Source organism: Mesoplodon mirus (assembly GCF_964341445.2).
Source record: "Mesoplodon mirus genome assembly, chromosome: 10".
NCBI classification, from domain to species: Eukaryota; Metazoa; Chordata; class Mammalia; order Artiodactyla; family Ziphiidae; genus Mesoplodon; species Mesoplodon mirus.
The window spans coordinates 16,010,764-16,033,720 of NC_138986.1; the positions used below are offsets into that span (position 1 = coordinate 16,010,764).

The 22,957-nt window shown below is 41.0% G+C and overlaps 1 protein-coding gene across 4 annotated transcripts in view; it reads left to right on the forward strand.

The window, feature by feature from the left end:
• Window positions 1-22,957, forward strand: part of LRP11 (LDL receptor related protein 11) — a 62,595-nt gene that overhangs the window by 20,998 nt on the left and 18,640 nt on the right. For 3 of the 4 annotated variants that reach the window (XM_082633907.1, XM_082633908.1, XM_082633906.1), the window contains exons 4-6: window positions 3,097-3,222; window positions 4,060-4,266; window positions 17,702-17,797. In XM_082633907.1, the coding sequence (XP_082490033.1) occupies window positions 3,097-3,222; window positions 4,060-4,266; window positions 17,702-17,797 (429 nt within the window). Of the gene's footprint in view, window positions 1-3,096; window positions 3,223-4,059; window positions 4,267-17,701; window positions 17,798-21,839; window positions 22,938-22,957 lie in introns of all 4 variants that reach the window. The other variant, XM_082633905.1, reaches the window with a different exon arrangement.

Here is a 22,957-nt window from a genome sequence, read left to right on the forward strand (position 1 = left end):
CTGGCCATGTGCCAGGGCCGCTGCAAACAGCTGAAATCATCAGCAATGGAAAACTCCTGGGCCCCGAGGGCTGTACTCCTGGGAACAGGGCTCCCTGGGCAAGGAGCCAAGTCAACTGCTGGTTCTGGGAGAAAAGTGCTCCTGGGAAGCTGTCATCCCCTGCAGAAATTAGAAAAGGGTTGTTTTTGTACAACTGAGGTGCATGGGAGGGAGAAACGGCCTGAGCTGATGGAGGCAAAGGGCTGACACCTTACCAGCTGCCTGTTGCTCTGGTTTACTTACTCAGACCAGTTTTCTGGGGCTCCCAAGGCCAGTTGCCAGTTGTACATTTCCGGCCTTTCTCAAGATGACGATAAAGTGTGTTTGAAGCTGCAGAGAGTGAGTGATGTGATTCACCTTTGATTACTGAAAGGCCAGTTGAGTATAGGTCTTACGTATGTAACGTTATACAGAAAATAAAAAGAATGCTATTGTATTAACTGCTGTCCAGAATCACTCACTGGTTAGACTGGAATAACAAACTATGAATTAAAGTTAATAAGATACTACATCGACACATTGAAAACAAGAGGTGGGGATTGAGAGAGTTTCTGTTCCCTCTATTATATATACAGATCTTGTGGTTAATGACTAGCTTTCATGATAACCAAGGGTGACACTTTCTGGGGTAAACAGACAAGCACATACCCCTGCTTCTGTGATAAGTTGGTTCAGCTTTGGATATAGAGGCTGCACGTTTTCCAGCTTTGGAAAAATAATCTATTCACAGAGCAAGCCAACAAACACCTCTAAGATGATCCAGATATGTGGTCTCCATAGAGAATCCCAAACAGACAGTCAAGACATTTTTAAGACAGAAAAGAAAATACCAGAACGTATATATTTTATTTATTTATTTATTTATGGCTGCATTGGGTCTCTGTTGCTGCGCGTGGGCTTTCTCTAGTTGCGGTGAGCGGGGGCTACTCCTCGTTGTGGTGCACGGGCTTCTCATTGTGGTGGCTTCTCTTGCTGTGGAGCATGGGCTCTAGGTGCACAGGCTTCAGTAGTTGCAGCACGTGGGCTCAGTAGTTGTGGCTCGCGGGCTCTAGAGCACAGGCTCAGTAGTTGTGGCGCACGGACTTAGTTGCTCTGCGGCATGTGGGATCTTCCCGGACCAGGGCTCGAACCTGTGTCCCCTGCATTGGCAGGCAGATTCTTAACCACTGCGCCACCAGGGAAGCCCCAGAACTTATATTTTTATTAATTTTTACTCTTCTTTAAATTTTCAGTCTATTTTATAAGATGGTTAATATGGTGGCACATGCATATGATTTATAGATTGGAGATAAGTATAGTCAAAAAAGTTTGGAGACCACTAATCTAGAAATAGATGGGTAAATTACTAATATGGATCTAGCTCCAAAACTACCAAGGAGTAAGGAAAGCCTCGAGATAGTTAGGATTTTCATGTCATGAGTTTAAGAAACGTAAGCAGAGCCTGCATCCTGCTTGGTGTCCACAGAGTTTGCCTTTACTTTTCCTCCCAACCCCTTCTCTGTGTCCGAAGCAGATTCTCCTTTCTAGGCCCAAGTTCTCAGCCATAACTGCTGGTTTCCTGCATCCTCTTCTTTCTGCCACCATTTCTTTTCTTTACCTCTTCTTCCTCCATAATCAAGGTATCTTCGAATTGCCTTCCACCCAGATGGCCTCCTCTCCCAGCATTTTAATTGAACTTCTTTCCAGTAGAACGTTTCCAAGACTCTCTTGGGCGTATATACTAGGCTCAGCCATTTGTCTCAGAAATATCATCATGTACCACCCTCCCATGAGCTGAGATAATAGTCTAGTCCATCTGTCCCTGGAGAATTACAGAATCCTTAAGACCTACTTTTAGCCTGATACCTTTAGTCTGCATCGCTAGTGTCAGCAGTTGTTATGTCGCTGTAACAACTATAAAGTAAAGTTGGCTTAATCTGGAGTTGGGGCATGCAGGGAATGCTTTTCAAGGAAATACATGTAGCTATGAGGGTTAAAAACTCTTAAGAGCTCCAAAATGAAGGGAATTTCATTATTTGTAGAAAATAAATTCTTACCAGCTAGTAGCTAAAGATTCTGTTTATTCTTTACAGCACCATGGATCTATGGTGGCCAGCAAACAGGGTTCAATAGTAGAAAGTTGATCTCAGTAAAAATTATTACTTAGGAAACGTGAATGCAAGAATAGCATATAGAAAGTGGTGTCTAAACAGCTGATCACAGATATATGAAGGAAGGAGCCCAGCTGAGCTCAGCCTAAATCATCATGAGAAAAATAAATGGCCAGCTGATACAAAAAAAAGCAAGTGGTATCTCTGATAAAACACAGTCAGCCAGCCAAGTACTGTGCAAGGGGTGAACCGGTGTTAGGTGGCCAGCTGAGGAGCTGATGGACGAACGGATGAATGCAGGGTGGGTCACCTGAGGGAGGAAACCCAGGGCTGGATGGGGAAGACCAGAGCTGCTGCTTCTCTGTTCTCACCTCTGAAGTATCATTGGCTTAGAGAAGGGCCCTAAGACAAAGAGCCGGGGAGGGGGAAGGGTGAGCTGGGACGAAGTGAGAGAGTGGCATGGACATATATAGACTACCAAATGTAAAACAGATAGCTAGTGGGAAGCACCGCATAGCACAGGGAGATCAGCTCGGTGCTTTGTGACCACCTAGAGGGGTGGGATAGGGAGGGTGGGAGGGAGACGCAAGAGGGAAGAGGTATGTGGATGTATGTATATGTATAAATGATTCACTTTGTTATACAGCAGCAACTAACACACCATTGTAAAGCAATTATACGCCAATAAAGATGTTTAAAAAAATAATAATAAATAAATAAATAAGCTGGGAAAAAAAAAAGACGAAGAGCCCATGGTGATTCCTAAGAATTAAGTCAGGAAGGTCAAGAAGAACCCCCCTAACCTTCCCAGAACCTATTGCTTGAGCACAGACTGTTAGGTGTTCCCTCATTATCTGCATCTCTTTATCTAAATGCATTTCATTATATATATAGTCTCTGTTAATCTTGACACGGTAGAAGTCTTTCTTTCCTGCACTCCTGTGACTTGAGACTTGTTTACGAACAGGATGCTCGAATGTTTGCTCACGCTACCACTTCTTTTGTGATGACGGCTGCTGCATTGACATCACGCTGGCTTGCGATGGAGTGGAGCAGTGTCCTGATGGCTCTGATGAAGCTTTCTGTCAAAATCGTGAGTTGACTGCATCACATTTTGGGGTAGAAGGGAACTCTACCCCAAACCCAGTAGTGCTCTTTTTCTGCCTTGTTTCAAGTATAACTTCATGTGAATGAGCTATGCCTTAAATTAAATGAGCATTTACTATGTCTTTAATGCAAGTTACAGATGTCAAATTTTGATATTACTTACGTTTATAAGAAATTGTTTTCAATTTTCTAAAAGATTCTTCCCCATCCTAAAAATGCTGTTTAGCATATGCTTTTTTAAAAACTGAAATGAGGGACTCCCCTGGTGGTCCAGTGGTTAGGATGCCATGCTTCCCATGCAGGGGGTGTGGGTTCAAACCCTGGTTAGGGAACTAAGATCCCACATGCTGCACAGCCAAAACAAAACAAAACAAAAAAATAAAATAAAAACTGAAATGAGCTAACATTTTCTTTTGATAGGTTTTTTAGAAAATTTATGACATGAGGGTGTGGTTAGTCAGAGCTGTAAATCAGTCTTATAATGCCACGTATGTAAACGCTCACCGCAAGAAAGGAAGAAGAGCTGTGGAAAGTTTAATGAAGTACTGGTTTGAGCAAAGATGATGAATCTCAAAACCTTAGGTTTAAGTTGTGTCTTTGTCTCTTTCTTTATGTGAACTTTCAGAAAGCTAATTATTAGAAGAGAACTGATTACTCATTTGAAAACAAGAACAAATAGTTTTTTATGGGGCTCTGATATATCTTAGATGAATAGGTTATCATTCCCAAATGTCCATGACTTTAAATCTACTGCAAATTTAGTGGTTTTAGCTAAAGTTCAGAAAACAAACCCAACAACTGATAGTAGCTCTTTCACCCTCAGTGAGCCTTGACCGCAAGATGGTGACCCACATGGCTATGGCACAGCCTAGACCCACCGGACCAAGCAAAGATGCAGGCAGGGGCTCCTTGCGGGAAAAGTCCCAGAAAGCCACCGCCCCAAAACAGCCACCTGTGTCATCAACCATGGAAAAGAGGAATCATTCTGCCTTTTGGGGACCAGAGAGTCTCATTGATCCTGGGATGCCAGGTAAGGACTTGAGGCAGATTTTCACAAAGAGTCTCATTTTCTATAATGACACTTGGCTCAAAATATGGTTCTATTTGAAGAGTGTTAAGGAAATATCTTAAAAGCAAGGATGGAGTTAAAATGAAGAATTTGGCCAAAAAGAAAAAAAACTTGATATTTTCTCTGATTATTTATAGTAAGGAACACCTACCAAATACATTCATACATACGTACATATATACATACTCCAGAGGTATCAATACATTTATTTGTAAATAAGTTAGAGTTTAAAAGTTTCAACACCTATGTTAAGTAAACCAATGCCCTAAGTGTTAAATTTTAGGTTATTTTGAGGCGAAGCAGCATAACCCCTACCTATTTATGTAAATCATCTTCACACCAAACAAGTGAATGTGAAGAAAATACTGTATTATGTTGAAATGGTTGCATGTGCTAATATCTCAGTATTATGCCTCCAATTTAACTAAATCTATCATCTTTTGCTTTTCTAAAAATATGGCTAATAATATTTTTAAATTCATGCATACTCCTAAAGCATTACAGGATTCTATTGTTTAAAAATTTTTTACACATTTATATTTGCATGATTGTATGACAGGAGACAGAATATAGATTATCACATTTCTGTATGCTTTTGTGAATGTCTTTCAGTATTCAAACTCTGCATACATTTTACTGAAATAATCTGTCACTATTTCAATAACTACTTTATGAAACCTTTTTTTCATTATAGAAGATACAGAAGTTGCAAATAATAAAAAAGGAAATGACTTAAAATACCACCCCTTTATTGATAACAATTTGAATATTTTGGTATATTTCCTTCCAATCTTTTATCTACTTTGTAGATTTTATTTATTTTTATTTTTTATTTTTTTTCACACTTTACAAAGAGCATCCTTTATTGTGCATAAAAGTCACTGAGAAAAATAAGGATCAGAGTCACTGGGATTTTCAAAGAGATGAAATGCACATAAACATAAAAAGGAAGAAAAGCCATCAAATATGGTCTAATATTTCTGTTCTTTAGGAACTATTCTGTTTCTGTCCAAATCAGGAAAGCTACTCTAAAAACACTTAAGTAGGGCTTCCCTGGTGGTGCAGTGGTTGAGAGTCCGCCTGCCAATGCAGGTGACATGGGTTCGTGCCCCTGTCCGGGAAGATCCCACATGCCGCCGAGTGGCTGGGCCCGTGAGCCATGGCCGCTGAGCCTGCGCGTCTGGAGCCTGTGCTCTGCAACGGGAGAGGCGACAACAGTGAGAGGCCCGCATACCGCAAAAAAATAAATAAATAAATAAAATAAAAATAAAAACACTTAAGTAGTAGACATTTTCGTTCCTATATGTATTATGTTCTCAAGGCATTTTGTCTTGTTTGATTTAAATTCCATATCATGATGTGGTCAAAAACAGACATATTTCTATTTTGAATTTTGAAAGTTAGAAAGGTCAAATAATTTTCAAAAAGAAACAGGTCAATACCAGAGTCAGGACTCATAATTAACATTACTAATTCTCTATCTCAAAATTTGACCATGAATGTTTTCCATTATAAAATTTGAAAAAAATACAGTTGCCTTAGGTTGTCCTATTTAAAAGTTAGATCACAAAAATGACTTGTAACAATTGAGCATTGAGGATGAAATGTAAGATAATTTTATTTCATCACATTTCTGCTCTTATAAGAGTCATCTAAAGTGAGTATTTCTACAAGTCTCCATTCTGACCAGGGCATGTATTCTGGATAATGTCTCTATACATATATCCACTATATGGTTGTATAACTTACTGTTGATTTAGCATTTATTTAAATGTAAGCAATAAAGTACTTTAAATTGTTATAGACAAAAGAAAATCAATAAGTAATCACCAAAGAAGGATATCTGTTCCACTCCCTGAAACAATATATTATCTATAAAATGTATTTATGTTAGAAATCGAAAACTTGAGAAGTTCTGTCTCTTCAAAGCTTCCTGTAAAATAAATGTGTTAAATTCTTACTTATATTTCCCAACACATGTGCATGCTCACATACAGATGCACATACAACATACAGATGCACATACAAACATTCAATAAGTAAAGGGGAAAATCACCTAAATAATCACATAAGAAAGATCTTTTTAAAGCCCTCAGAATGTGTACTATCACTATACAGGTTTGTGATTTGTTAAAAAATAGATCTAAATTCACCAAGTAAGCAAGATAACTTCATGATCAGTCTTCAGAATAGTTCTTAGAATTTAAAATTTCCTATAAATAAAATGACTTACAGATCTCTTTGTTACTCACATCACTCTGTTATTGGTCAAATCAGTCATACAATCAACTGGGTCATTCCATCATTGGATGAGTTGAATAATTTTTTTTATACAGCAGGTTCTTATTAGTCATCAATTTTATACACATCAGTGTATACATGTCAATCCCAATCGCCCAATTCATCCCACCACCACCACCACCACCCCGGACTTTGTAGATTTTAAAGTGCTTCGACACAAATATGTCTACAAAATATCCTACAAAAGGCTTTTCTTTCAGACAGTTTAGGTTAAGTGCCCTGCAGATGCCGTTTATTTTTGTTTATTCCTTGCTTATACTGCCACCTAATGGGAGAATTTTGCCACTCCTTCCAAACCTTGGGATTTGTTTGACTCCATTTTCTCCGTATGGAATGGCGAAGACAGTCACCTAAGAAACAGAGTAAGGGGAGACCAGGTGTTTTGGGCAGCAGGGATGAAGTTGACAGAGAGAACTGAGTTCTCGGAGGCCACAATGGGTGAACTCTTGCTCTGTCACTGTGGACGAGGGGCACACATGAACGTGAATGAATTAGCTGAAGGCAGAGTGAAGACCAAAGGCCAGTCTCCTTCGTTAGGTTCTAGTCATGGCTCTGCCTTTAGAACCCTGAGTAATTGCTTCATGTCTCTGGACCTCAGTTTCCTCATCAGTTAATAAGAGCTTCAACCAGATGACCCCTAAGGCCCCTCTAGCCTGGTATCTGTTTGGGGGAATATGAAAAGCCTGATGCTCACGCAGGCCTCCATCCGCCCTTGTCTGGCTAGATATTGCTCTGTGATCCCAGCTTTATCTCCTGGGGGTTGAGGACTCAGCCTCAGAACCCTTTTGCAAATAATGCTCCAGGCTGCCACCACCGGTTAATGATAGTTGACACCCAATCTGAAATATTTTTGCATCTCTATTTTTTTTTTTTAATTTTTGGCCTTGCCACATGGCACAGCAGCATGTGGGATCCTAGTTCCCCGACCAGGGCTCAAACCCGTGCCCCCTGCAGTGGAAGTGCAAAGTCCTAACCACTGGACCGCCAGGGAAGTCCCTGCATCTCTATTTTTGTTCTTTTTGATAATAAGCCTTTGACTTGGGCTATGAAGACGTAAAGAATGGAGTTTCACAGATGCAGAGAGATTAATATCCAGTTATTATTTATTCTATGTATTAGTTTTCCTAATCACTAAAGTAATATGTATTTACTGTAGAAAATTTGGAAAATATAGAAAACTATAAAGAAGAAAATTTAAATCATCTAGCAAAACTCACCATTAACATTTTGTTGCATTTTCTTCCAGTTACTTTTACTTATATACATACACACATACATTTATTCACTTCTAACAAAATTAGGATATTATTTTTACAAAAGTTTTATTTTTCTCACTTATGAGTATTTTCATACATTATTAAATGTCCGTCAAAACCACAAATTTTGGAAGTCCAGGGTGGGAATTCCCTGGCGGTCCAGTGATTAGGACTCTGCACTTCCACTGCAGGGGGCACGGGTTTGATCCCTGGTCGGGGAACTAAGATCCTGCATGCTGCGCGGCACAGCTAAAATATTACAAAAAAAAAAAAAAAAAAGTCCAGGGTAAAGAAAGTGGGAAAGAAAGAATAGAACCTTGAAAGTGTTAGAAAGGGCTCCCACAACACGTGGTTTCTGTTTGGACAACATCCCTCTTCCTCCTCTTCTGTTATCCCTGAGACCACCAGACTGGAATCCCCAGCCTCCAATTTCATGTGATTTGAAATTATGTTATACTCAGCATAACATAGTAGACTTAAAACTGCATGATTGTTTGTGACCTGTGCCTGAGGTTTACAAGGATTATCAGCGAATACGGTAAATATGAACAAGTTAATTCTTCTGCTGCCTCCGTCCCCCGCAGACTGTGAGGATAAATAACACTTAATTCATTGAAGAGATGCTAAAGAGATACTAAGATGAATACTAATAATGTGTACAGAAAGTAATGAGATGCAGTTTTTCATGTATCACATTGGCAAAGGTGAAAACATAATAATAATGCTTATAAGAGTACAGAGAGGGAGATACTGGTGGTCCAGTGGTTAAGAATCCATCTTGCAATGCAGGGGATGCCAGTTCGACCCCTGTTCAGCGAACTAGGTCCCACATGCTGCGGGACCGCTGAGCCTGTGAGCCACAACTAGAGAGAAGCCCGCGCACTGCAATGAAGAGCCCATGTGCTGCAATAAAAGATCCCACATGTGCAACTAAGACCGGATGCAGCCAATAAATATTAAAAAAAAAGAGAGAGAGAGAGTATGGGACTTCCCTGGTGGCACAGTGGTTAAGAATCTGGTTAAGAATCTGCCTGCCAATGCAGGGTACGTGGGTTCAAGCCCCGGTCCGGGAGGATCCCACACGCTGTGGAGCAACTGGGCCCGTGCGCCACAGCTGCTGAGCCCGTGAGCCACAGCTACTGAGGCCCACACGCCTAGAGCCCATGCTGTGCAACAAGAGAAGCCACCGCAGTGAGAGGCCCGCCCACTGCAGCGAAGAGTGGACCCCGCTCACTGCAACTAGAGAAGGCCCGCGTGCAGCAGCGAAGACCCAGTGCAGCCATAAATAAATAAATAAGACTTGACCTTTAAAAATAATCTGTAAAAGAAAGAGTACAAGTCTCACATACTCTTGGTGGGATTCAAATTAGTATAGTCTCCAGGGGGCAGTTTCTGAAGCTTTGTGTGTATGCCTTGACCCAGTTATCCTGCCCTTGGGAATTTATCCCAAGCTTGTTACTAAGGATGAAGTTAAGGGTGTGTGCGAGTATTCGGTTCCACCAGTGAACACACGCTCCGTCTTCTTAGAATCGTCGGAGCGGATCACAGCGTCGCAGCGGGGCTTGCGCGTGCTTGGCATGCAATGGCACAGTGGCTGTGCTGTTGAAGACAGTTGCAGTTGCAAGGCCTGTTGCCTGCGTGGCCCAAGTCATCCATTCCCAAGGCTGTCTGTCCCCTTGTATCTGACCCAGCCGAAGGAAGGAAATCTTGTTTCCAGCTCTGCAGAGTGCTAGAAAAGTGGCGGTGTATCCACATTCACACTGAATCTGCTTGTTTGTTTGTTTGTTTTTGTTTTTGAAATGAGAATTCATGTTCAGCCCAGCAGGTTAGCCAGATTCTTTAAGGATCCGGATTAAGGCATGGACTTAGTAGAATGCACAACCTTCTGTATGGAGATGAGGGGTTCTGCCTGCACTTTCTCAGATTCCCATGTTAAATATGCCAAAGCCTCGCTGTTTGCCTTGTCTCTGGAGGTAATGAGCAAGCAACTCCTACCTTTGCGTTACTATGGAAAGTATTTTATTCAGAGAGGACATTCTCACAAAGAATATTTAAAGGGATTTTTTCACGTGCCCCGTATTTCATATTTTCATTCCGTTGAACTATCTTTATTCTAATTGAAAAACCATTTTGAAACTAAATAGCAACACTTCTGGGAAGGTGGTTTGAATGTATTGAAGCCTATTAAGCAGCACAGCTGAATAGTCTCTTATGTTCCAACATGGTGGCAGGAATCATCTGGTTTCTCAAATGAATGGAAATCCAGTTAAAGGAAATGTACTTACCACAAATGAAGATAATCAGATGGTTATTTCCACAAACTTATTTTGAAGGGAGTCCTCTTTCGTTGACCTGCTCACTTCTTTGGACAATGTCATCTAATGGGCTATAATCAGCAGATGCCTTTAAGCATACCCAAGTATTCTGGGGCACTAAGAGAAATGTTGGTCTTGGAAGAGGCGCCTCCTACCTTCTGCGAGGTATCAGTCTAAAAGCTTTGGTCACTGTAGTGGGGACTACATAATTTTATTATTTGAAATCTATAGATGGTTTATACAGTAAATTCTATTTTGTGACATCTGACCCACTTGGGTCAGTCCCAAGGAACCACTTGGTTTTAAACAAAATGACATGGTTTATTTTATCTAGAAGTTAGTTGAATACCTCCAGCATTCTGCTAGGATTAAAATATTACCCTCCAACCAAATACAGATATGTTCGTAAACACTGATAGTTTTCTTAGCCTGCCTCCAAGAATGAACTTGGAGCTCCTTTAAACTAATCTTTGACAAGCTGTAGAGGCTTTTTCAAGGCTGCCTAGTACAAACAATATGAAAACAAGCAAAGAGAATGCCAATGAGTTTTATGACTGTAATGAGGCCTAAATAACATTTCCAGTATGAGCAGACCAACTGTCACTGGTTAGCTGTGATCTTGTCCTAGGACAATCCAGAGCATTTCCTGAAGAGAGCTTCCTCTTACCTGTTTTGCAGACATGCAGTGTGGTCTACCAGTGAATAGTGAGAAAGGACAATTCTGTGGTCTGTGTTAGTTGGCAGGGGTCACAGGAAGTTGTAGAACATTCTGGAAGGCAGGCCCATATGGTAGCCACTTTCCCTGCTGGTTTTCCAACTTCCCTTTGGAACATGCCTGCCCGTTCTATGGTGACTGAAAATGAAATTAAAATAGCTTCCATCCGGCTTCCAACTCTCTCTGTGAATGCATAGCTATGCATGATAAACATAACATAATAGATCATTAAGAAGAGGGGAGAAATAATTTCCTAACCCTGCTAAAAGGATCATTACCAAAATGAATTATTTGCATAAGTAAATGGTGGAATTTTCTTGTTTTGTTCTGACTGCTGCGTTGGTTAGAGCCTATGATAGGATGTATGGAGGTGAGGCATTTTTCTGTGCCATTCCATATGCTGATGTCTAGGAAGAATGAATCAGGCAGTCTGGAAAATTGTGGTCAGTTCCTTCAAAAATATAGAAAACAGAAATTAACTTTTCAAATACCAAGAGGGCAGGGCAAGTCCCCTAGGAAATTCTAGAGTCCATGACGGTTGTGTCTTCTGAAGTCTCCTGTGTACACTGCCCTCTCCCTAATACCTGATCTCTCCCAGATCCTGTATCACTGGCTTTCTCTCCCCAGGGTATGAAGGCATTTAAGAAAATACTTTTCAAATGTGACAACTGAAGATTCAACATGAATTGTATAGTTTTTTAAATGAACCCATCTCCAAGGCAAGGTCTCCTTTCGAAGAACAATTAACCTATTTCTCTACTGCATCCCTAGTAGAGCCTTGTCCCAGACCTTCCTAAGGAAATGTAAATGTGTGATTTTGCCTAGATTTGAGTATTAATTTGCTAAGGTATGAGTAAATAAATATGGTATCGACTATAAGTTCTCAGAGCTGTGACTCTGAGAGCAGTATGGTTTAGTGGGAAAGCTCCTGCTTTGGATCAGTCCTGGGTCCTAATTCCAGTACCACTGATTACTAGCAGCCAGGCAGTTAACATCACTGAACTTCATTTCCTTACCTGTAAGAGGATAATATCTTCTCACAGTATCACTACAAGGATTGCATGAGATATTATGTGTAGATATAATTTATATCTCTCAGTAACTGCTAGCCCTATATGAATTTTTGCTAGAACATTCAAGTCCAGTGGCAAGAGAGCTACAAGCCTATAAGACCGTTAATTCAAATCAAAAATGCAAACAGTGTAGGGGTGGTCCCAGTCCTGAGTTCCTCTCCAGAATTAAGATGAACGATCTCTCATCTTCATTGGAAAGAGACAGAGGGGGGAAATTGTGAATGCAGTTATAGGCATACCTCGTTTTGTTGGACTTTGCAGATACAACATTTTGTACAAATTGATGGTTCATGGCAACTTTGTGTTGAGTAAGTCTATTGGTACCATTTTTCCAACAGTATTTGCTTACTTTGTGTCTCTGTGTCACGTTCTGGTAACTCTTGCAATATTTCAAACTTTTTTTGTCATTATTATTATATTTATGGTGATCTGTGACCAGTGATCTTTTTTTTTTTTTTTTTAGAAATTTATTTATTTTTGGCTGTGGTGGGTCTTTGCTGCTGAGCATGGGCTTTCTTCTAGTTGCTGCGAGCGGGGGCTGCTCTTCGTTGTGGTGGGCAGGCTTCTCATTGCAGTGGCTTCTCTTGTTGTGGAGCACGGGCTGTAGGCGCGCAGGCTTCAGTAGTTGTGGCACAAGGGCTCAGTAGTTGTGGCGCACGGGGTTAGTTGCTCCACGGCATGTGGGATCTTCCCGGACCAGGGCTCGAACCCGTGTCCCCTGCATTGGCAGGCGGATTCTTCACCACTGCGCCACCAGGGAAGTCCGACCCTTTTTTTTAGTTGAAGTACAGTTGACTTACAATGTTGTGTTAACTTCTGTTATTCAGCAAAGTGACTCAGTTATGCATATATATACATTCTTTTTTTTAATACTTTTCCATTATGGTTTATCATAGGATATTGAATATTGTTCTCTGTGCTATACAGTAGGACCTTGTTGTTTATCCATTCTATCAATATATATAAGAGCTTACATGTGCTAACCCCAACCTCCCACTCCATCCCTTCCCCAACCCCTCCCCCACGGCAACCACCAGTCTGTTCTCTATGTCCGTGATTCTGTTTCTGTTTCATAGGTTCATTTGTGTCATATTTTAGATTCCACATATAACTAATATCATATGGTATTTGTCTTTCTCTTTCTGACTTACTTCACTTCGTGTGATAATCTCTATTTGCATGTTGCTGCAAATGGCATTATTTCATTCTTTTCTATGGCTGAGTAATATTCCATTGTATATATGTACTACATCTTCTTTATCCATTCATCTGTCGATGGACACATAGGTTGCTTCCATGTCTTGGCTACTGTGAATAGCGCTGCTATGAACATAGGGGTGCATGTATCTTTTTGAATTGTAGTTTTGTCTGGATATATGCCCAGGAGTGGGATTGCTGGATCATATGGTAATTCTATTTTTAGTTTTCTGAGGATCCTCCATAGTGTTTTCCATAGTGGCTGCACCAACTTACATTCCCACCAACAGTGTAGGAGGGTTCCCTTTTCTCTACACTCTCTCCAGCATTTGTTATTTGTTGGCTATTCTGACTGGTGTGAGTTGTTACCTCATTGTAGTTTTGATTTGCATTTCTCTAATAATTAACGATGTTGAGCATCTTTTCATGTGCCTCTTGGCCATCTGTATGTATGGCCAGTGATCTTGATGTTACTATCGCAAAAAGATTTCGACTCACTGAAGGCTCAGGTAATGATTAGTATTTTTTAGCAATAAAGTATTTTTTATTAAGGTATGTACATTGATTTTTTAGACATGTGCTTTCGTACACTTAATAGACTACAGTATAGTGTAAAAACAACTTTTATATGCACTAGGAAACCAAAAAATTCATGTGACTCAGTTTATTGCAGTAGTCTGGAACGGAACCCATAATATATTCGGGGTATGATTGTATTTTATATTTTTCCATTGGATGAAAGACAAGCCAGTTAATCTTCTGAAAAGAATTGGAGACTGGTAAATTTTGGTGTTTTTATTTCTGGCTCATTATTTTTAAAAAATTAGACATGAGTTCTCAGCCATGTGATCTTTCCACTTTCAAATTTATTGCTGGTGACAGTACTCACTGAGTGCCTGTTGCTGTGCACTCCTGTGGTCATTACAGCAACCTAATGATGTGTTCAGATCATTATCCACATTTTTAGATGAAGACAATGAGGCACAGAGGGTTTAAGACTTCAGACAAGTTCACACAGCTAGTAAATGATGAAGCCAGGATTTAACTTAACAGTATTATACCAGCCCCAGCGGGAGGATAGCTTGTGCAGCAAGCCTTGCTTTGTGCTCGAGGACCTTCTCTCTTAGCTACAGAGCCAGGAAGCAGCTACAGCTCCATTGAGCCCTGCTTGTATGTACTTTCTGTTAGGGCATTAGAAACACAGAAGAAAGAGATCCATGAGCACTGGAGTAGTTGGATTGGCTACTTGTAGACCTGTACTATGACTTTCTGGGCCCTAGGCACTTCATGGGCCCCTTCCTCCATTAAAAAAAAAAAAAAAAATATATATATATATATATACACACACACACACACACATATATATGTATGTGTGTGTGTGTAAAATTACTGTGTTGGTATAGAGATGAATATGACATGGGGTGGATTCACTATTATATATTTATTATTACTATATTCCTGTTTTTTGTGATTTTCTTTTTTTTTTTTTGGCCGCACTGCCCTTGGCAGTGAAAGTGCAGAGTCCTAACTACTGGACTACCAGGGAACTTTCCTGGTTTTTGTGATTTTAAAAGAAATTAAAGGGAATTCCCTGGCGATCCAATGGTTAGGACTCGGTGCTTTCACTGCCGTAGCCTGGGTTCAATACCTGGTCAGGGAACTAAGATCCTGCAAGCCTCTCATCATGGCCAAAAAAAAAAAAAAGAAAGAAATTAAAACCTTTTTGTGGGCCCCTAAAAGTAAAAGTGCCATGGGCTCTGAGCTCTGTGCCCATTGTGCCTAGGGGACAGGTCAGCCCTGGCTTTGTGATGGTTGTAGGCATTCAGTCATGCTCCAAGGTATGGGTGGAAAGAATCTGAATAAGTGGAAAGCCAAGATTTCAATTAATGGCATGAGCAAATCGAATTGGGAATGAAAATTGCTTAAGCAGGGCACCCCAGCTGCCCAAACTGATCAGTGCTTGTCGGGAAGAGAAGGCAACATGGAGAGCCTTGAAGATTTGACCAAGGGATCTTGCACAGGCTGAGTCAAAAAGGATAATAACAGAATTTAGCGACTTCAGTACCCAAAGCTAGTTGACAAGGAACAGTACCATCCATGATAAAGCTTTCATCCACCCACGACAAAATGAGAAAAGTAAGCACAATGTAGTGAGTTTTTTATAAGGCTAAATTTATTCGGTTTAAAGAACTATCCTTTTTATGTATTAAATCCTTCATGATTTGGGCTTTTAGACATATCCTTACTTTACAATGAAGTGAAGGTGATAGCCTTAGTAAATGGTCATTTCTTTTAATATCTTTACTTGGCAAAATTAAAAATTGACAACCCTAAATTGGCCCCCAAAATTATTTTGAATTTTCATTGGTCCACAAAATCCGAAGGTGTTGAAATCACCTTGCCATGTGGACAAGAGCCTAACTTTACTATGGCCCCAGTGCTACACCAGCCCTATCATCTAGATTCAATATTCCCTGTCCCCATCTTACTGGGACACAGGTATCCACAGCCTCAGGTGACAATCACTTTCCTCCATGGACTGAGAAGCTCAGCCACAGTAATAGCAGTGACCTGGCTGTCTCTTTCCCCTTTGGTTCCTCGATGGTCACTGTCTTCTTTTACAGTCTCACCCTGGATGTTCCTCTTCTTTTTCCTCCCCTCCCTGTTTGGGAGGGAGTGGGGTTTCCACCACGACAGTAAAGTAGACAAGGGTAGAAATCAATTTGAAAGATACATCTGGTTCTCTAGCCTACAGGAAATTGCTTATGCCTTACTCATCTCTCTCCTCGTTGGGCTCGAGTTTACAAAGGAAGCCCAAATTATTGGCTATGTTTAGGCTGGCACACATGGTCTTTTAGAGGCACAGTAGAATGCAGTGAACCTCCTGTGGCCTTGGCCGAGAGAAGCAAACATGGGCTGATCTAACTGCACTGATGCTGCGGGAGTGGGATGAGTAGCCTTTGCAGACACGCTCCAGTAGGAACGTCTGAAAGCGGAAAGGCCAGGGAGGAGGCTCTTGCAGTTCCCGAGGCATAGGTGATGGAGACCTACAGCTGCGTGCGGCCGAGAGGCAGAGAAGAGGTCTGCTTGACATGGTGACTGATGGGATGAAGGGCTGGGTGAAAAGGAGAATTAAGGATGCCTTAATGAAATAAACGTATTGACAGCCCCTTCTATTTAACAGCATTAACGCGTGACTACGATGATCGTTTTAAATCATTGCTTTTTCTGGCTCTAGTAGGTATCTGGAATAACTCTGCAGTTTTCCTTTTTTTTTTTTTTTTTTTTTCGTGGTACGCGAGCCTCTCACTGTTGTGGCCTCTCGCGTTGTGGAGCACAGGCTCCGGACGCACAGGCTTAGTGGCCATGGCTCACGGGACCAGCCGCTCCACGGCATGTAGGATCTTACCGGACCGGGGCACGAACCTGTGTCCCCTGCATCGGCAGGCGGACTCTCAACCACTGCGCCACCAGGGAAGCCCTGCAGTTTTCCATTTTGCAGTTGATTTTGTGATCCTCAGTGAATTCACGTATACTTCTTATTACAAATTACCAAGGAATTTTAGGTATACTTTTGAATAGTCTTATTTTAGTTGCAGGTGTTATGAACATTTCTGTTGATGCCATATGAGTAAAGAAGCTTTAATTTTTTTGTTTGTTTCTTCATAAAATTCCTCATGTCAGCAGATCACTTCCAGTTCATTTCCATTAAGCAATATATTTTGCAAAAATCTCACTTGAAATTACACTACAGCCTGAGGGTAACTCCTTAATTACCATACTGTCAATATAATAAGCACACAAATGCTATGAATTCCTAGATGGCAAATAGTAGAATGACACAGCCATGGCTCATCAGAACCTGAGATAAAAATCCCGAGATTTGATCTTTCTGTATATTTGCTCTCAGTAGTATAACTGAATAGAACAGGTAAACAATTAACAACCTGTCATTAAATCAGAAGTGCTGGTGTCCACCAACAAGCAGTTAGACACACCTGAGTTTAAATCTCAGCCCTATGACCCACTGACTACTTGAATGGACCTGGGTAAGCGCTGAACCTCTCTGAGTCTGACCAGAAAAAAATGCAGCCATTAATGCCTGCCAAGCAGCATTGAGGTAAGAAAGTGAAGTAGCATGTCTGAGTGCCTTATGTATGCTCACTGTTCATTTTCTAAAGGAAAACGTTTCTGGACTGTTTCTGCATTCCATGGTGTAAAGTCCAAGACTACCCCTGACTTCTCTAGCGGAAGTCTTTCCTTCCTTCTCTGGGTCGGGGAGGAAGTTCTGGGACAGTGTGCTTTGTCCCCCATCTCTGTCCAGTGGTTTTTCACTAGCCTCAGATTCTGCTTTATTAAGTTGGTCACATTACTTATCTCGAGTTTTAGTATCAAACATAGGCCTATGTTTATTGGAGAAATAAAGCCTGTAAGTCCTTTCTTTAAGTCCATCCTTAAAAAATAAATAAGGATCTGTTTTCATGTCTGTTCCCTGAAGTTTCTGATGTACCTTCAATATGTTTTATTTATTTTCCACAGATAGTGGTTCCTCAGGGAAGCACAGAAAAGAGGAAAATTATATTTTTGAGTCAAAGAGCCATCGAGGAGGAGGGGAACACCCAGCCCCAGAAGCAGGTAAATGTTTACCTTGGAAATTCATTGCAGAGTAGAAACATTTACAGAACCACATATCCTGTGGCTGAGGTTATTAGATGAATCTGCAAGAGTTCATGGTAAGAACAGGGATCTGTGGGTCAGAAGAACTAGTATATTCTCATCTCCTATATCATACTTCATCTTGGGACTCTTGAACTAGTATCTTCACATCTTTGGACCTCAGCTCCCTCTTCTCTAAGTTGATTGGACTGGATAATCACTACAGTCCCTTCCAGGTGTAACATTGTGTGGAACGAGTGATACTCAGGACATAGTGGTTAAGAACCAGATGCCAAGGTTCAAATCCTTCATCCATCACTAACTCGATGACCTTGGGCAGGTTATCTTCTCTCTCTGGATCTCAATGTCCTCATTGGTCGATGAACATAATAACTATACCTGCCTCACAGAGCTGTTAGGGAGAATAAATGGAACAGTCATTATAGAGCATTTAGCATATTGCTTGGCTCATGCAATAAGCCATATAAATGATGGCTATTGTGGAAGACAACAGGAATGGTGAAAGGGTGTAGGTGGTACAGGGGATATTTAGTAAGTGGAAGAAGAATACTGTAATTTCATAATTTTGGCTATATTTAACTAGAAAGAAAATACTTTCAAGATAGTCCTGTAGAAAGGTAAGTTTTAATCCTAAATCTCATAAACTAATTAGTAAAAGAAAATTTAGGAGAACAAAAGATGATTATTAAGCTATGGATCTAAACATTGAGAAAACTTTCTTTTTACACTAGAAGTAGTCTTTGTAATATCTGAACAATAGTCAAGTATAATTTTAAAATAATAGATGGCTAAAATAACCCAGGTATCAAGTACCTAGATGCTGCCCAGGCTGCTGGCCTGCTGGACCAGGATGTTTGAATAAAAACACCCATCCCCTTTCGACATACAGAGAGAACCAGGCCTGCCCCTTACCCCCATGCCCAGATGTATCCAGAGAGCCTCAGTTCTGATTGCCCGGTGCCTGTCCTAATTGTTACATATTTGAGTGTCACGCCCAGTCTTAGGAACAGAATACCCAATTCATCCCCTTAGCTGGTTTCTAAGAAAACCATCGTGATGTGTTTTAGAAGGGGTTGGGAAATTTTAAATCTCAAATTACCTAAACTAAAAACACTGAAGAAACTATGCCAACTGAGTATTTAAAAGTCAAGAATAATTTTCAGTATCCTAGCAAGTACTTTATGGGAGACTTCATCTTCTTTGTCATCAAAGCATTAATCAGGAATCAGATTTGACAGTTCAGCAACCTCATATCTGACTTTGGCAAACAGAACATTCCCCTAGATTGTATGCGGTTTTATTGTTGCCATAGCTACCTCTGAGCCCCAGACTTGGGATTGGGGTCTTCAGCCACAGCTCCCTTCCCCTGCAGCCTAAACGCCGGTGTTTTCAACAAGTTGAACTCACTTAGAAGGGCAGCCTGTAACTTTCCTACCCTGAACAAGCAGAACTGGGGCTGGGTATTGGGTTCCAGTTGGTAAGAAATGGTTTGGGGTTCCCAGGGTTTCTTTGGGGGTTGACCAAAGTCTCTTTTTTTGTCCAATTCCTTTGTAACATATCCATCTTCTGTGGCTAGTACAGGAAGATGCAGGGGGAACTGGCACCCTCAGGTCCAAACTTAGCCCTCTCAAAACTTCTTTCCTCAAGGTCGCCATTAGGAAACTGGAATGTATGTGCCAGCTCTAGAATCAAATTATAGACTGTTGGTTTATCACAGATTTTTATCTTTCATAATTCTCTACGGGAATACTGGCCTCACCCAAAAGACTGTCTTGTACCAAGAGTCGCTAATGCAACTTCCTCATCCCACCCTCCTGAACCCAGACTGAACTCTCAGACTGTTCCTGAGAATCTTCTTCAGGAGTTTTACCTAGGATTCCACAAATAAACCAGAGGTTGAAATGCCATTAGTATGTACTCGGCTCCAGGCCCTCTTGTCTTGGAGAGGAGGCCAGCTATACCTGGGACTGGTTTTAAGCTCAGAAAATCAAAGCTATCAGGAGTGAACTTCCTCAGTTACTTACCCCCAAATGTAAACACCTGTCGGTACCCAACCTCTCTTCTCTTCCTCCAGCACTAAAGGAAAAGGTGTCCCCTCTTTCCAAGGTCAGTCTCTCTCCCTGACCTTGATGCAGCTTCTTATCTCCTCAAGTCTGTTTCTCCATCATTTATTAACTCCCAGTGTTTATAATCTCTACTGGTTCATTCCCCTAGACACATTCAGATCTCTAAAAACATATAAAAAACAAAACAGCATCCCTCAGCCTTCAGTGTCCCTGTAAATGAATTCCCGGTTGCTAAGTGCAGCGGCCTCTCCAGGCTTCACCTCACTTGACCTCTCCTTAGGATTTGATTCCGCTGACCACTTTCCTCTTGAAATAGCCTTGTCCCTCTGCTTCCAGGGCTCCCTTCTCTGTTGGTTGCCGACCATTTCTCTGACCTGTCTCTTCCTGTGCTCCTTGGTTCTCCTCTTTGTCCGCCCTCTGAAATGTTGGTGCTCCCTGGGGCCTTGTCCCTGGCCCCCTTCTCCCTTCCTCTCTGGCGGTCTCACCCACTTTCGTCCCTGCAACCATCACCTTAACGCTGAAGGTCCCCACATGTTCAGGCCCAAATCATCGAAGAGCCTAGAGAAAATTCTACCTGGGTTAGCTGTCGGCATCTCAATTTGAAACTGTTGAAAAATAATCATCTCCCTCACCCACCCCAAGCAAGCTCCATCATACATCTAAGTCACTCGGGCAGAGATCCTAGGAACCAGATACATGGACCACTCTTTTTATATCTGTACTTCATATATAATTCTACCATAGTAACTGTAATACTTTATTGTATCTTTTCATGTAAATGTCTATCTACCCAGACTTGAAGTCATTAAAAAACAATCTCATTTAACTTTTGGAGAAGTGGTATACCACAGTAGTTCTGGAATAGTACTGTCTGGGGCCATATCCTGACTCTACCATACTGAGAGAAGTCAAGTCACTTAATTCTCAATGCCTTAGTTCCCTCATTTGTAAAATGGGGATAATAAAAGTACGAACTCATATGGTGGTTGTGAGAATAAAATTACTTAATCTATAAAGTGCTCTTTATTATCTTTGATTACCAGTGTCAGGCACATGACTGTTAATTTATGCAAAATGAATAAATAAATGAAAGAAAATGTTATGAAATCAGCTGATGCAATGGAGGTTTTTGCGCCTCTCGTTCCACCAGTTGGCAAGACCCCTGTAGCTAAAAATAGTTCCACCATATCATCTCCAAGCCTGGCCTGACTACAGAGCAGATCAGACTAAGAATAGACCCTGCTGAGCTTGATAAGAAAGACTCATCTGGGGTACACACTGTTCCTTCCAGACTCCTGAAAGGCTCTAAAAGCTGCTTCTAGTCTAGGTGTCTAGGATCAATCCCACAGGGAAGAAAACCTATGGAGAACTAGAGATTTTTTTTCCTCAAGTTTTCAATAATGGTTCTACTGGCTGAGAGTAGGTTCTCTGGATTTAGGAAACAAAAATTTCCTAAAGCCCTAACCAGAGCAAGAAATCAGGAGTTAGTCCGTACTTATTTTAATGGTGAATGATCATGTATGACTCCATAGATGTAAGCTGTGACTGCAATGAAGATACGTCCTGTGGTCACAATGTCTTTACAGTTGTCTATTTACAGAATGATATTACAGTTGGATATAAGGGTAATCTGACTGCAACGTTTGTACCCACTGATGGCATATAAATTTTATAGGAACCTGGTACACAATGTGGTTTTAAGGAACTCTTGGTTTGAGACCTAGACCTGCAACTTACAAGCTATGTGCTCTTAGGCCAATGGCTCAATCTTTCTGCACCTCAGTTAATCTGCAAAATGGAGGTAATATGAGTACCTACTTGAGTTGTTCAGATTAAATAAAACAGTGCATGCACAGTGCTTATCATATAGTGGATTGTGGCTGTTATTGGTATTAACCACTGACCTACCCTGTTCATTTCCGACCTTTGCACAGGTGCAGTGCTACCCCTGGCCCTGGGTTTGGCTATCACTGCTTTGCTGCTTCTCATGGTTGCTTGTCGACTACGGCTGGTGAAACAGAAACTTAAAAAAGCTCGTCCCATTACATCTGAGGAGTCTGACTACCTCATAAACGGGATGTATCTATAATAAGTGTAATTTAAATAGCTGAGGGCAAGGACATGTTTCACTTATAATTTGTATATATTTTGGGTTCTGATATTTATAACCTCTTCTGTTTTTTGTTTTGTTTTTAACCTCTTCTGTTTAACTAAGAAAACTACTGAAAACCCTGAAGATTCTGCAACTACTAAACCTTTGTTTTTATTTATTGATTTTCCTTGGGCAGTATGTGAAATATTTTGAAATTTAGAGAGGAGTCCATATGATTAAAGACTTTTACAAATCTAATTCTGATTTACATAAGCTGTCCCTAAAAATAGAAATTTGCAATTAGCCAAGGGAGAAAATTCAGAGTCTCTAGAGGTTCCTGAGAAAGGCAGTGTTAACTCTTTACTTTCTAGAAGCCAGCCATTGGCACTTTATACCACCCCACTTCCCTTGTCCTGGGGCCCTCCCATTTCTCACTTTAAGCTTCCAGTGTTCTCCTTTCTCTTCTCCTCTTCAAAACCTATTTCTGAGGATGGAGCTCAAGTGAGTGTACACCTTCAATGAGATGTTATCCACGACAGGAATATCTAAGTTATAAACCTAATGAACAGGTCAGTAAGGCCTAGGGAAGGTGAATATGAGTTCTCCCCAATGCCTGACATCGTGTCATGTATGTGGCTGCTTCCTTCTCCCAAAGGAGAATGACTCAGACTTTGAATTACAAATAGCTCTGACATGGTCATGGAAGCAGAGAACCTGGCAGGTCAAAACTTTTAACAGAAACCTAGCTGAGGGAAAAATGAGCAAGGAGGAGGATTAGTTCCTGTATCTGCTCAGCACTGCTCGATGGTCCGGAATACAGCAGCTCATTTATATAGTCACTGGTTTTCAGCATTAGTATGTATTGATGGAGGAAAAAAACTGCATTCAAATGGAAAAGCAGAACACTGAATGGATTTCTGGGTACAGCTTTTGTAAAAAGGTCACGTGTTTGGGCCTCCC